This window comes from Aspergillus tubingensis (assembly GCF_013340325.1).
Source record: "Aspergillus tubingensis WU-2223L DNA, scaffold_7, whole genome shotgun sequence".
In the NCBI taxonomy this organism is placed as follows: domain Eukaryota; kingdom Fungi; phylum Ascomycota; class Eurotiomycetes; order Eurotiales; family Aspergillaceae; genus Aspergillus; species Aspergillus tubingensis.
In genome coordinates, this window is record NW_023336281.1 from 1313207 (window position 1) to 1329424 (window position 16218).

Genomic DNA, 16218 nt, shown 5'->3' on the forward strand with positions numbered 1-16218 from the left:
AAACTAAAAACCAGTCATTCAGTCAGCCAGTTCTGTCAATCAGAGCCAGTGAGTTGACGATTGAATTAATTGATTGAGAGATTTCTATTTGTAGCAAGAAAGTTAATGATTTCTTCACATAGTGTGCTGCGTGAGATTGAACTAACTAGCAGCCGGTATTGCTCATGTAGCACCAGGAAAAAAGTACTGTTAGAGACTAGTAGAGAAGCAGTGAGAGACACTCGAAGTATATCCTCGAGTTAAAGCTGCAATGATTGATTGGTAAAGATCGGAAAGTAAATGACGATGAGAATGGGCACAGTCGCCAACAACAGAAACCTAACCCAACATCATGGATCCAGCCCTTTCCTTCAATGGCACTCCTCAACACCAACTCCAAAATAACCTCCATGGACTCATAACTCATCACTCATCACACCTTTTCCTCTTCATCCGCCGCCTTCATTCCAATACACTCGAGTACGTCACGCTTGGCGGACAGGGTTACACCGCCAGATCTCAGGGCAGCCACAACAACAACAAGGTCTCTGTCCTGTCCAGTCAATCAAGTGAAAAAATTGGTCTCGAATAAAAAAAATAAAACAAATAGATTAATTAAAAATATACCAAGAATCGCTGCTGACGGGAAAACAAAAAACAGAGTTGATGGTGGACCATCCGCCCTGCATCGCCCTGAAAGGCAAATGGCATTGCGCTTTTCCGTTAATATCATCCTCATCCTCATCCTCACCTTCGGTCAGCCCTGCGGTGGCCAGAAATATTTTCCCTCAAAGAAGGGCAGCCAACCAAAATAAGTAGAGATCCAATATTATGTTAGCAGACAGCTGATGCGACACGGAAAACGATGTTTCTTTTTTGTTCCGCTTTCCCTTCGCATCCCTTGGGTCACCTTCATCATACTAAGTAAGCAGCACTGCAAGCAAAAATAGAATAACCTCAGCCCTGAAATGGGGATGTGGAGTTACACAGTCGGACTTGTCTCATGTCTGATCATGAAAGGTCAAAGACTGCAGCATCTTCACCCGGACTCGACCTCTCCCCACCTCTTTCCCTCCTCTTTCATCAGGCCTCTCCTCATTGCTGCACTAGTAAGTTCGGGTTAATTGTCTCGGTCTCAGCCCATGTCTCCACAGATGGTAGTCATCCAGGAATGCATCGCAGCAGAGATCAAAACGAAATGAAATGCAGCAACAGCAGACCAGCCAGAGTAACTACCCAAGCAAGCGAGCTTCTCAAGCAGCCTATTGAACAACTTGCGTCTCCCCAGTCGGATCCAGCCTTGCCCCTTGATTCGGTTCTGGGACCACCCAGATTCGGCCGGGAAGATCCCTGAAGCCACCTGCATATGAGGTATCCATTTCCAACAACAGTCGCAGTCATCGCCTAAGTAGGTCCGGTGGTCTTGCCGCCCGGGAGTACCTGTCCACTCCATGCATCGAAACCTTGCCACTCCAGTCACCGCCGGCGCTGAGCGATACATCCAAAAGAATGTCACACGGCAGCTGGCCGTATATTGTTAGAAAGTCTGGTCAGTCACCGGGAAGCGTTGGACGGGAGACACCAACCAACGCCCGGGCAGCAGGCGTCAGGCTCCGGTAACCGCTGCGACCAATGTGGTTTGGTGAGGTGAGACTAGGAGCAATAGGATGGGAGGGCTGAAAGTGGATGAGGATGTCATCGGATCCCATTTACGGGAACCTACAGCTGGAAAAAAAGAAATGTAAAACAGAGAGAGGGAGAGAGAGTTATCAGGGAAGCCACTCTAAAACGCCAGGTACTGGATTAAACTGCCGAGATAAGCCGCTGCAATCCGAGTCTAATCTGTCCGCGCCGGGACCTTGACTCTTCCGAATCAGGTATCATAGAGGTGATTGTCTGCTTCAGTCGCCTTAGATCTCACCTATGAGTGTGAATGATTTGAGTGTGTGTTTGTCCATTTGATCAAGCCTGGCTGAGTCACGATCATGGCGGCAGATCACAAACTATCTAGCTTACCTTCCCCCAGAAACTCCGCTAAAAATCGATAGTCGGACGATCGACCCATACAACATAGTAGACTTTAGTTGGTGATTAGGCACGCCCTCGCCCTCGCCCTCGCCCTTGCCCTCCGCCCACGGGCCCGCGGCTCTGGTAGGATCTCCCACTAGCAAGTACTCGTTGATGACTCCATACCCAACCAGGCGAACAATCTAGAAGGGATCGAGGAATTCGTGACCCATCGGGATCCCGGGGACCTAAAAAACTTGAAGCTAGACTAGAGGATGCTATCCGTCGTGGCTGGCTCAAGATCTCTCTCTCCACTTGAGATGGAACCATCTTGAAATCTTCATATTCCCGATCAGGGAAGACGCTGGATGTTCCTGGTGGATTACTTACTTACCGGTCTCGGTCGCGTGGACGACTAAGCTTTGATCGTGTCACTGCCGTACGAGGAGGTTAAAATGTCCTGTCGCTCCGTGCCTGGTCGCGCCTACCGATTACATACATGAGCAGCACAGTAGTCTGCGGACTATTGAACACTACGACCTATTTCATGTCTGCGTGGGACCCCGATGATGTGAAGATGGGATCTCTTGTGATCGTAGCTACGGGGCGTAATCGCTGTTCTGCTGTGGAGCGGAAACCTAAGATTATTGCTTGGTTTCTTTGGATCGTAACGTTGCTGTGATACTGAATCTCGAAGTCATGACTTACCTTCCTGTCTGAGACTGGCCGAATTGGGAGATCCGGTCGATCGCCCTCGATTCCTCAGGACAACAACTCACTAGATTCAGACAACTACCATGGAACGGAGCTCTGAGGAACGAGCTCTACCTGTCACATGCAATGGGACATAGCGGCCACCGACTGGATCGCAATTGGCAATGCCATTCCTGTCACCTATCGAGGCTCACTCGGGGATTATCTGACATTTCCGCTAACACGGTGACCATGGGATAAATCGTCTGCCGACCATGACATCGGGCAGACCGTTCTGCAATACTTGAGGTTTTATACAGTACCACGCACATGATGCTTTCACACTGGGTGACACCATCGAGTTGATTATCTGAGCTCTCCAGCGCACAGCCACCCATTGCAGTAAGCCAATCCTGAGGCTTTCTCCCGTCCCCTCATCGCCCCCCTTCTGCCCTTCAGGTGCTTTCCCCCCATCGCTCGCTCAGTGCTAACCCCGATACTAGCACCATAGCACGGTGGACCCCGAGCAAAGTAGACGAGACGATGAAACGAGGCCAAACCCACGACTGAAATGAGCCACGACCCACTGATCAGCGACACCCACCATTGCCGACACCACAAAAGGGGTCGGTCAAGCAATCTTTCGGGTGTGGCTTGAAGGGCCGCCCGTCACAACCTCCATTAGGTAATCCAGCGTGAATTTCCTCTCTTTTTCTAACTATTATAGTCTGCAAAAGCAAAAGTTAGTTTAATGTGAGTGATCTCCGTTGTCCCAGACGGCTGACTTGCTGTCCCTGACTCGCTCGGGGTTCGAATCGGGCTCTGAATTTCTGATACAACACAAGCGTGACAAGACACCTGCCATCGATCCGATCACGGCGTCTCTTATGCGGGGCAACGCCAAAGTACTTACGGAGTACTTTGCTCACACTTACGTGTCCGTGTTACAGGCAACCAGGCTAATGTCCCATCACTGTAAGGGGGAAGAGGAGGAAGAGGGGTGGGTGGGCAAAGGGGAAGGAAACAATGGAGGGGTAAAAGGTCCGTGGACGGACCCCCCATGTAATACCTAGTATACGGACTTCACCGTCGTTGTTTGCTTGTGGTTGTCGTCACGCTCAAAAGTCGGGGGAATAAAAAGAAAAGGAATGGAGGAAAGAAGACGAAAGAGGGGGGGTTCAGCTTTCCCCCCCCCCCCCCTCCTTGGCGCCAAAATACGGAGAAAAAATCCCAGGAATTACGGGGTTTAGGCATTACACGAACTACGGGGTAGACACCAGTCCAACCAACTAAAACCTACCACCTACTGACAATTGCAGTTAGTAGGGACTCAGTATCTACATGCTACTAACCCAACACGGAGTACGCTCAGTACTCACATTTGGGACTCCGCTTAACGCTAGTCAGAGCTAGCTTGAGAACCGGTGCTCTTAGTTCTTTTGCCCAGCGTTTAAGACCAGAATTACCAGTAATAATAGCAGCAGCAGCAGCAGCAGCAGCAGCAGCAGCAGCAGCAGCAGCAGCAGGGGCAGGAAGGAGCAGTAGCAGAAAGAAAAAAAAAATAAGAGAGGGAATAAGAGAGAACAGGACTATGCTATCCTCTCACCACAGTAACTAACTACCTACCTACCTACCTACCTACCCCTTCAAATTAAATCCCCAAAACCCAAATAAAGTAATACTACCAAAACCACTCAGATAGTCAATAGTTTAACTAAGATAGATAGGACAGATAACTAGCAATACCTGAAACAAACAAACCACCAAACCACCACATTCCGAACAAGCGGGATCATCCCGCGTCCCAGCCCATCCCTACTGTATCTATCTATCTAGTACTATAGTAGTATCTATCAGCCCCGGACCATAACGCGCGCGTGGCTTGAGCACCAACACAGTACACTAAACCCCAATCTGTCCATTCATTCCTTTCCTCCTTCAGTCAGTCAGTAAGTAAGTACATACGGTAATAACGAATAAGTAACATGTTCGTATCTACACTCCACAGTAAGTAAGTAGTATCCCGGCCGATGATCGTTCCTCCCTCCCTGTCCGCCGCCCGTCTCTCTCCCTATCTTTTTCTTTCCGGGGGGAGAAGATTAGCGTTTAGGCTCTCGGGATTTACATTACGATTGGCACGGCGCATGGATTATGTATGTATGTATGTATGTTTGTCACAGGATGAAGAAGGGGGAAAAGGAAATTGAAATCGGGAATTGGAATTGGGGTTGAAATCTGGGGATTTAATTGCATCATTGTGCTTAAGGATCTGTCATTCTCGCATGCCGGATGGGTTTCGGGTGAGGGGTTTTCAGTTTTGAGATTTACTTGGTTGGTGGGTATTATTTGTATGTATGTAGGTAGGTAGGTAGGGGTTTGATTTGAGATAGATGGGATGATGGGGATGGAGATTAGGTGATTTGAGTTTGAAGTGTTCTGCAGAGCTTGATTGCATTGCTTGTTTCTTTTTGTTTGGTAATGTAGTTATTACTGTTTTAGGTAGGTAGGTAGGTAGTAGTGTGGTAGATTTCGCTAATATGACTATATGTGTGTATTGGTATTGTGGAAATTGGAAGAGTTGAGAGTTGAAGGTAACAAAGACATGGTGTATGTAGATCATTTGTGTCGTCTTTCACACAATAGAATCCAAACGGTAAACAAATAACCCCCCTTTCCAAGTAACAAATCAAGATAAAGCAAGTACAGGGTATCATAGTAGGCTAGGCTAAGGTAGCAGGCAAGCAATTCTTTCAAATCAATTCACAAAACAGTAATAATATCTCCAATTTCAACGGCAAAGAAAAATTCCTCGGTGCGGTATGGTGCGAGTGGCGGGGATGGAAGGAATTGGACGATCATCATTGAGCGGAGCGCTGTTCGCATGGAGAGTGGGACTCTGCTCAACGAGATGATCATCATCATCAGCCCTCGCCCCTCCCCCCTGCCTGGTCGGTGACACCGCCACGCGGCCCCGCGCCAATACAAATTCCAATTCCACATGCTGAATTTAATATTCGCGTAATGTAGGGCGCGTTGCGGGGTGCAGGAGGAAGGAGGTTCGATATTTGCAGTCGCGGTTGTGTATGTTTGATTTGCGACAGCACATGAATCGCGCCAATTTGCGAAATAATCGGCAGGGCACCGAGGAACACAACCAGATTCAATAGCTAGTATCCATATGGGGTAAACCGGCGACGCAGGAGTACAGGATCAACATGCGCAAACCCTCACTCAATCAGACACAACAAAGAATCAACAATCTGTGCCAGCACAGTAACATTGGTCCCGAGTAATGCATTGTTGGGTTGAGTAAACGGCGAGGCGAAGAAAGGGTGTAGAACCAGCATTTGTCACGTCGAAAGTCGGCTTTGTCTTCTCACTCGTCTCCGCCCGTTGTGGAATCCCACCATCGAGCTGGGATAGCGATAGAGCGGACGAAATAATTGTGTCGCTTTGTCGGTGGTAGTAGTAGTGGTGTTGTCCCTTCTCTCATTTCCTTGAGTTCGCAGAGAAACGTGGGTTGGTTGGCTAGTCCGAGTTGAGGGCTTCAGCGGATGAAGCCGACCATGGATGCGCAGCGACTGCAGTAGTAGGAATTCATGCCGAAACGAACCACGCCGGGAGAGGATTCGTTTTCGAGACTCATAGATCGTTGACAGCGAGAGCAGCGCACAATGTCGAAATTCATGGAGCCGGGGGTCGAGCCAGTCGGGGATGTGACCCCCTTTGTGGCGCCGGAAGGTTGCGGTTGAACTTGCACCGAGGAAGAGCTCATCTTCTCCTTTCCGCTCCGGTTGGGGGTTCGAAAGAAAAAAAGATGAGCTTTGTGGTGACCAGTGAAGTTGGGCGCAATTTCGATATCCGAAGTTCTGCAAAAATGGGGGACCGAGAAAGGTCGAAAATGGTTTTTGGAGAATGGGGGGTGGAGGGGAGGATGAGTGGTTATTTAGGCACGTTCAACTGGGTGGCGGAGTCGATTAGATTGTCTTGGGAAAACACGGAAATACAACGGCGATAGCGTTGTATGGTTCTGGTAGTGCCCGGGTAGCTTTGGTAGCTTAGTAGGCAGCAGAGATTGACCACGTGTGAAAGGAACAACAAGAAGGAGGAAGAATAAGTTCCAGACGACAGTGAAAGAATAGGCAGAAGAGTTAAAAAGGAGTGACCGGAGACTCGAGCTGGGTTGGGAAGTAGTGACTGGAAGGTATCTATACTACCAGAGCCCAGCGCCAAGCGAAGTGCTCAGGGTCAGATCGATCCACTTTTTTCCGCGCCTGTTTTGCACCGGCCTGAGCTAGTTGGGTAAAATAATAGTCCTTTATATTATTTTCTGACGAGGCACAGGGGAAAGGAGGAGGCGGCGTTTGGAGGGAGGGCAGAAAAAAAAATAAAAATAATAAAATGATAAATAAACGAAAATGAGAAAGAAAAATTATAAAACAGTAGTTTTTTTTTTATGTCTCTCTTTTAAAAATAAAATCGACCCAAGACAGGGGGACGGTCGAGCTTCAAGAGACTAATAATAAGAATGAGGCTAGCAATCAATACCGATTGAGGGATAAGGCAGCCGATAGTTCTTGTGAGAAAGCTGCTGCTGCTGCTGCACGGAATGTGGATGCCAGTTTCAGAGTTGAATCTGGAGGATGTCAACCATGAAGAGATGGAGGGGGAGGGAAGGCGAGGATCAGTCCTTCATGTATGTAGGCCGGATTCCTCTGCGATGGAATGACGATGTTAATATCCTGGTCTCAGGTTGTGTGTGTAGAACGACGACATGCCATGACATGAGAGGTGGCCGATTCTTATGACTTGAACCTGTTGAGGGGGAAAGTTGAGTGTGGTCTTGTCTTGTCTTGTCTTGTCCTGTCCTGTCCTGTTCTGCTCTGGTCGGGTTTGTCTCACAGGCTGCCCGTAATTTTAGTTCCGGGTCGTCTGGAGGTACCAGGGCATGCTGGAAGTTACCAGACGGTTACCGACACCATCCACTGGTGCGTTGACTGACCGTTTCCTTTTCCTGCCTTGAGTTTCCTGCCCTCCCCGGTCGCATTATGGTTCTTCGGGGACCAGTAGAGTCGATCGATTAGAGATCGGTCGACAATAATGATGTGATCTTAATTCATTGTCTTTTTATTATAATTCTCTTTTTAATTTTGACTTTGAACTGTCCTGTCGGTCACTTTTCAAGCAATGCCAGTATCCTGCATAGATTACAAGCCACTACTTACGTATGTAGTGCTAGGGTTCTGGTTATATTCTTGCTCTGTTAAAAGTGCAGCTGCCACCGGACTGACTGACTGACCTAATTACTAGATAATCATCAACCTATAACATAACTGTACTTTTACTTACGCTTGCTTGCCTTCTACCTCACATGCAGGCCAGCGAGGCTTGGTTTGGCTGCGTCAACCACCCCTCGTCCGCACATCGTCGTTGTATCTCCTCTCGTTGGTGCTTCGCTCCCAAAGCCGAGGGTCGTGTCGTCATGACTGATCCTGGTGGATGGAGTCGTCCGGGGCGATCGCCTGGACTGTTAGTGTTGGGTACTGGTTTCGATCTGCCATTCTCCTCTTCCCTCAGGAACACTCGTGGCCTTGCTGTACTTGTGGTTCGACAAATGAGAGCCCGAAGGGCCGGTAATCGGCGTATCGGTTCGCCCTCGCTGGTCACCTCCACCACCTCCACCGTTCCGTTCCCACTATCTTTTGTGCCTTAGTCATGCTAAGTCAGTCCAACGCACGAGATATGGGTCTATTGGAATTCTTGCGAGGGGCATATGAAAATGGTGAAAAATGAGAATGAGAATATTAAGTGGACCATTTCACCTTGGCGGAGCATGGGGTACCCTGGTGCCCTGGTGCCTTTTTTTGCCCTATTTCATGTCTTTCAGTGGCTGCCTGTCACTACTGAACCCAACTAAACCTCCATTGAACAAGTGTCAGTCCCAAACACGCTGCTGAGTGGGCGAACCATGATACCATTCTACGGGTCTCCCAGGCTGTCGGAAGTACGGCGCTACCAGGAATCTACCATGGTCATGTTTCCGGAAGAGTTAGCCTCAGCTGCTCGATTGCAGTCTGCGATTGGTAGACCATGGATCGTAGCTATCATCATCATGATCTCTCCATGACAACCAGAACCCTGTCGATTATTCATCATTCAAAAAAGTTCCTTTTGGTCAAATTACCATCAAAGTATTCCGTACAAAGGTCAGGCATGAACCCATCATTTGCCAATATTACCTCAGCCTCGTGCAAAGACCTGCGGCTGTGTTGCATACCGTGACTCGCGAGGCGGTTACGGGCTCCACCCCGGGCGTTTCAGACTCTTCTGTCAGACATTGAAAGGATCCCCCCTCCAGTCGCCATGCCATGTCCATCATTCCTCGCAGGTTTTATCGGGCAGTCGATCCATGCTGTCCGGTTTAAGGCATTTGGACAGTTTCATACCTCCTGATGCAATATCGGCGTAGGCATATACGGACCATAGGAATGTTCTACCGGCTCGGGCCTTTCCCAGCTGCCTAACTATCCAGTAGCAGCACCACTATCCTGACTTATCCATCCGGGCGCAGTGGACATTCCTTGATCGCCCGTCATTCGGCTTTCAACGGAACCCGTTTCCGTGCTCTCACTCTGCGCCGGCGTTGTCGTTGCTGCACCCCGGGGGCTAGCGGATGGTCTGATCCATTTTTTTCCCTCAGCAGGCTGTCTGCTGGACCAAAAATACCTGATTCATTTCGTATCTCGAGTTGCGCTTGGGAACCCAGCCAAAGCCGGCTTGTCTTGGTAAGTGTGGCTAGCGAGCTAGCTGCAGTCGATTTCTTCGTCCTTCACAGTGGGGAAAAGGAAACCCAGCCGAAAATCCGAATCCCTACTCCCGTTCCCCTACCCTGCCATGCATTATTGGGGGAGGGGACGGAGTGAGCTAGTTGGCCTGAGATCCATGCCTGCGGTGTCGAGCACCGCAGATGCTTGACTCCTTTTTCCTTCGTGCGTGTGCATTCTGAGGGCCGTGAGATCCTTGAGGCATTTTCTGCTTATGTACGGGGTAGGATCCTTGTGCTATTTTTGTTGATCTCTCACTCTCTTGCTTCGTAGTGTCCGGTAATTCGCCGATCCGCACTGGCCCTGCAACTACAGACTAGATGCCTTTTCATCCCAGCATCACGGCTAATTGCCAAGAATGGAAATGATGACAGCTATGGACTTTAGGTCGGATGTTCATTTTGGTAACACCAACCACCAACCACCATCCCGGAACGCTTTGCTGTACCTAGCAATCCATACAGCATCCCATCTGTACTTCATTCCCCTCTTCAACCCCACTTTCAAAAAGAAAATGCTGGCTGCTGTTCCAGGTGCAGCAGTATATCCTGTAGCCACATCCTATAGTCTTCCTATTCTGCATACGGGGACTGGAAAAGACAGGTCGTCTGGTGCAGAGGGAAGGATGCACGGCAGGTCCGTGTCACCTGATATGCCTTGCCCATGCATCATTTTCTGTCAAACGGGCATAGCCACGAGTCATGGCCTATGGAAATTTTTGACGTACTCTAGGACTGGAAATCACGGCCTCAGAAAAAGGAAGTAGACCTGCATACTTTACCGTGCGTAAAACTATCACCCCAGATCCATGCATTGGCCGTATGGAAACGATGTATGTATTGAGGTTGATACCATAGTCACGATGGCCACGGGAGTTGCGGAAGTCAGGCACACGTATTTTTTTTATTTTCTTTCTCAACGGTGCCGCTTTTCCCTTCTCGTCTCCATAGCGATTCAGAGGATAATCTGCTTGACTTCCGGGCTTTCCCACAACTTCTTCAGGCTCTTACGGGGCAAAATAGGGTCATTGCGATATGATGGTGCCGACCTGCACCGATGCACTGATACCGCTAGTTTAGGACAGTCACCGGGTGCCAGCATTGCCTTATGGAGGTCATCCTACTGCTGGATTCTTCTCTGGCATCTGCAGGATGGTGTAATCGCGCGTGAGCATCCGGTCCGCACCCCGTTGGCGGTAATGCACGAGGACCAAAACGTCAGTGCCTACGACTTGTCCTATCTACTTTGTATCTTTCTTTCCCATCATTTGAGTGGTGGTGTTCAACCGCCGAGGGTCCAACACTGCCAATCATCATCGGTAATACTTTAGTTACAATGCAGCGGTAATTTTATGAGTTAGTTAGCAGCATTCTGTACCAACTAGTTAGTTAGTAAGTGGATAGTTGTAAGTCAGTAGGTTGAAGCTTCCCAGTTCCTCCCACTACAGACAGCGAGACGTTACGGTGACATCATCTCACATGCATCGGTTTCTCTTTCGTGTTCCCTTTCCCTCCATTGAACGACCAGGAACCGACGAGGCATCAAAACAGGGAAAATTCGCAATTCACGAACAATGGTGTTTATTCAGTATTCCCGTCTCTTCAATGCTTCCGAGGTGGGATGAGAGCATAAGACGAGCGAGAGAGAACCTCGCCGAATATCCGAGCCTGAGAAGTCGAGATAGGAACTCTTCTCTTATCGAGCGGGTCACAATCCATTAAACTCGTTCCTGCAAAGGAGCTTCCCTTCCAGTTCCCTCCCTTCCCCTCCCTTGGTGATGGCATCAACAACGACGTCATGGCTAGGGTCTAGGACTGCCAGATCTTTCTTCCCGACTGACCATCGCGCAATTCTAGATGATCTAGTCCTACACACCGCAGTATCAACTGACAACCCGACATTGTAACCAGTGACTCGTCAATCCATGGGAAGCGACCGTCACTAGCGTCTTTCTGACGAAGATTGGGTGGCCCCCCCCTCCTCTTTCCCTTCTTTTCCCTATCTCCCAGGCAATAATGCTATCCACATCATGATGCTGTAAGAGAAAAACAATAATAATGATGATGGGGGGTTTCCTGGACTGGCTTGTGGATGGCGCAGGAACGTGTTCCCAGATTGCGCCCGGGTTGTGATTCGCTTTCGGCAGGTACGGAGTCTTTCCAGTGTCTCCTCTGCTGCCCCGCCACACCCCGCCTGAAGCTGTTGACCGAAAACCACCACCACCACTAAACTACCTACCAACTACCAAGTAACCAGCGACCGAGAATACTACCCTTTCTTCTCTTCTTCCAACTCGTGAATTTTCCCATCTTACTTCTCTCCCCACCCCCCCATCTCACCCGCGTCTTATCTAGCCGTAACAATGGCCGGATCTGCTCCCAACCTCTACAGTTTCCCTAACAACGACGCTTTGGCCCAGCAATTGAGGCCCTACGTCTTGCGGTGTCAGAACTCGGCCCTCAGCCGTCACAGCACATTCCGCGTCGCAGTCTCTGGTGGCTCCCTTCCGAAAGTCCTCGCCCAAGCTCTGCTGGCCCCTGGAAATGGCTCCCCCGAGGATACCGCTCAGTTCTCCAAGTGGGACATCTTTTTTGCCGATGAGCGCGCCGTGCCCCTCGATCACGAAGACAGCAACTACCGCCTGCTGAAGGAAGAGCTACTGAACAAGATCCCCTCGGAACTGGGTGCCCCGACCGTGCACACGATCGACGCCGATCACGTCAACGATGACGACCCGCAGGAGCTGGCGGATCTGTACCAGGAAGAGCTGATGCGCTCCTTTGCCGCCAAGGATAGCGTCAAGCTGCCCGTTTTTGATCTGATCCTACTGGGATGCGGCCCCGACGGCCACACTTGCAGTCTCTTCCCCGGACACGAATTGCTGCGGGAGAAGGATTCCTGGGTGGCTGCCATCAGCGACTCTCCTAAGCCGCCCCCGAAGCGCATTACTCTGACTTTGCCCGTGGTGACTCACGCCCTTAACGTCGCCTTTGTCGCTACTGGCGGTGGAAAGAAGGACATCATGAAGCAGATCTTTGACGCTGAGGAGGGGAGAGACCTACCCTCCGCTCTCGTCAACCAGGGTGGTGGCGAGAAGGTGAGCTGGTTCACCGATAATGCAGCCGTGGAGGGAGTCGCTTTCCCCCGTCGTGGAAGCCTGTAACTTATGAGTGGGAATGGTACGAAACCAATTTGATATGATGGCTGGGGCAAGGATAAGAGGCGGAGAGTCATGGCGAGGCTACGGAAGGATTCAACTAATCTCAAAATGGCCCCCTGAGCTTTACTATTATTCGACCACCTGTATTACCAGAGCAAGGGGGACGGCTTAGGACCACGTATGTTCAAGGCTGGATGAATTGTTCATTGCCTCTTATCTTCTAGCTGTTGGAGGTTTTCTTCTTAGACTTGCCAAAAGTTTGTGTTATCGTTATCCTTCTGATATCACAGACAGGTCTTAATTGAATGAATGAGGATGACTTTTTAAGTTGTATTCGAGCTGTCTATCTCTATTACTAAATAGTAGAAAGAAATTCCACCTATGCCCGGAGTATCGATGTAGACATGCATCGGGAATGAATGAATGATAGCTGTCCATGCAGATGGGCTCGATCCACCTGACGCGGTGCCAAGCTTTGCCCTGGGGGAAAGCGGAACTTCACCGCAAGACGGGCAACCACGGACCTGCCGTCCTCAGCTGAGCTCAGGCCTCGTCTATTTACAACGACGGTTTCCGGGCAGCGTATCTATTCCCCCCGGCAAAGCCCCGTCTTGGACTGATCTGATTGCAATCAGTCGAATGTCACACATATGCTTTGATCTTCAGCAATCATGCCAATTCCAACGCGTTCCCTTTCGCTTCGTGAGCCCCGCAAACAAGTTAGTGTCGCATCTGCTAGTAGCCCATTCCACCATCCCTTCCCCCTAGCGCCCATGAGAGCTACCCATCCCTCGCATGCTTTTGCTCTCCACTAACACTACTGACGTCTGTTATCATCAAAAAAGAACTCTACTACAGTGCGCACAACAACGACGGGTAAGCCAGCATCAACGACTTCGACATCAGCAACCAGCACATCTTCCAGCGCTGCGACCAGCACCGAGAACCTCGTGACGCGGAGCAAGAGCCTCCTGCCTATTCGCGATGAGGGACGTGCGACAAGATCCTCTCGTCTACAACCACCGTCTGAGCCCCGCGTATCCCAGCGGCCTAGCAAGCCTTCAGATAAGGTCCCGCAATCGCAGCAGCCCGCTCAAGAGAATACCGGTATCACCCGTCGCCAAAGCCTGATCAGACCGAGCCCGCTGAAGCCTTCGGCACCTCTGAAGCCTACCTCTACCTCGTCCAGAAGGCCTACCGTTGCTCCAAGTCTGTCATCGCCGATTAAACAAGAGATACCCTCCAGACAGAATGGACGACCTTTATCGCCGAAGAAAATCGAGACATCCGCGAGACAAAATGGACGGCCTTTGTCCCCGAAGAAAACCGATATGCCTCCGCCTCCGCGACTTGCCCGGTCGGCTTCTCTCAGACAGCCTGCTGCCTCGAGCTCGAGCACGCCATCCATGACTAGAGGTCATGCGCGGCATCGCAGCCAGGGAATCGGGCTACCTTCGGGGCCTCAATCTCCGAGGAAAGTTGACCCTCCTTCGCCATTTCCTACCTCCGCCACTGTACGGTCACGGGCTCAGCTCTCGACCTACCAACAACCGCTCTCCCCAAAGAAGGTGGCTAAGCCAACGACTGCAACACAAGCGGCAGAGTCGCCCGCCGTGGATGCAGATTCCTCGTTACTTCCTTCGTCTTGGCCGGAGATTGCAGCGCTACAAACAGAACTCTTACAATTGAGCTTGTTGCACTTGTCTTCGTGCAAACAACACATTGAATGGGAGACTACCGTTGAAGCACGACTACGGAGCGATTATAATTCAGTGGCAAGCGACTATCGAGCGGCCCTGGGCGATGAGAAAGAGTACCAGAGACAGCTCAACGGGCATGCGTTGCATCACTGGCTTGAGAACACGCGTGAGCGCAATGAGCAACGAGGGTTTGCAGAGCAGACACGGATACTTTCTCAAGTAGCAGAGGAAGTCTACAATCTCTCTGACAACTTGGAAGGACGGCACACAGTGGCTGTCCAGGATTTCGAAGCCTGGTTTCAAAGAGTTGAGGAGATACGGACATTCCGTCTTCATCATGGTCGCAACTTGGACCAGGTAGTTTTTGTCGATCCCTTGAACCATGGTTGGCGGGACGAGACATCTGCTTTGGTCATGAAGCTTGAACTGTGCCTGAGACAACTGCAGAGCCTGGACATTCTTGGATATGGCGATCCGGGTCCTTTGGGCGACTCCGCGCTGTTTCGGACAGCCAAGGGGCTAGAAGAAATGGCCAGCATGATGGTTGAGGAACTGAACACGATCCGTAAGATTGAAAGCGACGTCGTAAAGTCAGAACGCGAGTGGGTTAGTCAGCTGGCCCGGCAATTGACTGCAAATCCGGCACATGATCGGAAGGTTCCAGCAGTTGGAATGTGGAGACGGCCGTCGTTGAACTCGTGAATTTCGCTGTACGCCGAAGAATTGGGGCGAAGGTCAAACTGAAAGGAACCTGTTTAGGTCCATCTATTCCGTTATCGAACCCCATGCTAAACCCTATCTTCCCCAGGGGTAGAGCATGCAGTTTACTGCTTCTGCCGGATCTACTAGCGTAAGCGGAATCGAACCATGGGACCGATTCGCAGGCACCGTCTGCATAGCCAGGCATGCATGTGTCATCCAAGGACCCAAAAACCGGTTCTCGCAGAAGTCCTGTTTTCAACGAGAGAGCAAAATCATTCGCCAGAATTCTGCGCTAGCCCTTCCTAGGCGGGCTTCTGGCCAGCGGCCGGACAACATTCGGGGTGCTTAACGATACTACGGCCGGTTATCATAGCCTCTTGAGATTCTAGAAGCTCAACCATCCCACTTTAATTCTTGATTTTGGGGAAACGGCTGGAGCAAACCTGTTCACCCGACCAGCGACCTCTCGCGCGCTTGTGACTAAAAGGGAGAAAGGGAGGAGAGGGAGCGTGCGATGGCCTGGGTTTAGATCCCCTCGTCCGATGCTCGGGGTGTCCGTTCTCTTGCATGTTCCGTGAGAGTCTAAGCTGTTCTTTCCCCTCCAAAGAATCGGTCTGCGCTGTTTGTGAATCTGTGCTACCAATGGCCATGTTTCACCGCGGAAAGGTCTACAGCAGTGCAGGCCTCGGCTTGCGACAAGCATGATAAATTTGACCGCTGGCTACATCAAGCTCTGCCTTGTGTGTTTCCGCGGACGTTGTGCACATCCGTGCAGATCGCTTGGGTAAATGTGGAACCCTCGAATGTCTATTGATGAGCCCAACGTACTAAAGGAGACGGGGAGGAAACAAACAGGTTCTTCTCTGGCTATTTCCAGACCGGATTTCCAGAGCTCAAATTGGAGCGCTCCGATGTAGGCTCAACCCGTGCGTATAGATACTGTCGAGGCAAATAGTAATAAATCACCTCTTGGTTACACCCCGGAGACAAGGAGGGGTGAATGACTACCGATTCCCTGAAGCGTAGGAAGGAGAACAGGGAGTGTACACGTAAACTGCTCCCAACCAGGGAGTAGGAGGTATTGGATGTCTGGCTCTCTGATCGAGGTTTAGTTTATATACAATCCTGCCATCCGCCAAACTCCCCATTTTAG

General features: G+C 50.4%; 3 protein-coding genes across 3 annotated transcripts; 2 read left to right on the top strand and 1 right to left on the bottom strand.

The window, feature by feature from the left end:
- Nucleotides 1-1376: 1376 nt before the first annotated feature.
- AtWU_05390 (uncharacterized protein) lies at nucleotides 1377-1688 on the bottom strand (the record flags this gene model as incomplete). Its single annotated transcript, XM_035500500.1, has 2 exons — nucleotides 1377-1502; nucleotides 1566-1688. 2 exons carry the CDS (start codon nucleotides 1686-1688, stop codon nucleotides 1377-1379), a joined length of 249 nt encoding a protein of 82 aa, XP_035356393.1.
- A 10177-nt stretch (nucleotides 1689-11865) lies between these two features.
- AtWU_05391 (6-phosphogluconolactonase) lies at nucleotides 11866-12666 on the top strand (the record flags this gene model as incomplete). Its single annotated transcript, XM_035500501.1, has 1 exon — nucleotides 11866-12666. The coding sequence occupies one exon, from the start codon at nucleotides 11866-11868 to the stop codon at nucleotides 12664-12666; it is 801 nt and encodes a 266-aa protein (XP_035356394.1).
- Nucleotides 12667-13334: 668 nt separating this feature from the next.
- AtWU_05392 (uncharacterized protein) lies at nucleotides 13335-15065 on the top strand (the record flags this gene model as incomplete). Its single annotated transcript, XM_035500502.1, has 2 exons — nucleotides 13335-13382; nucleotides 13509-15065. 2 exons carry the CDS (start codon nucleotides 13335-13337, stop codon nucleotides 15063-15065), a joined length of 1605 nt encoding a protein of 534 aa, XP_035356395.1.
- Between the last annotated feature and the right edge of the window lie 1153 nt (nucleotides 15066-16218).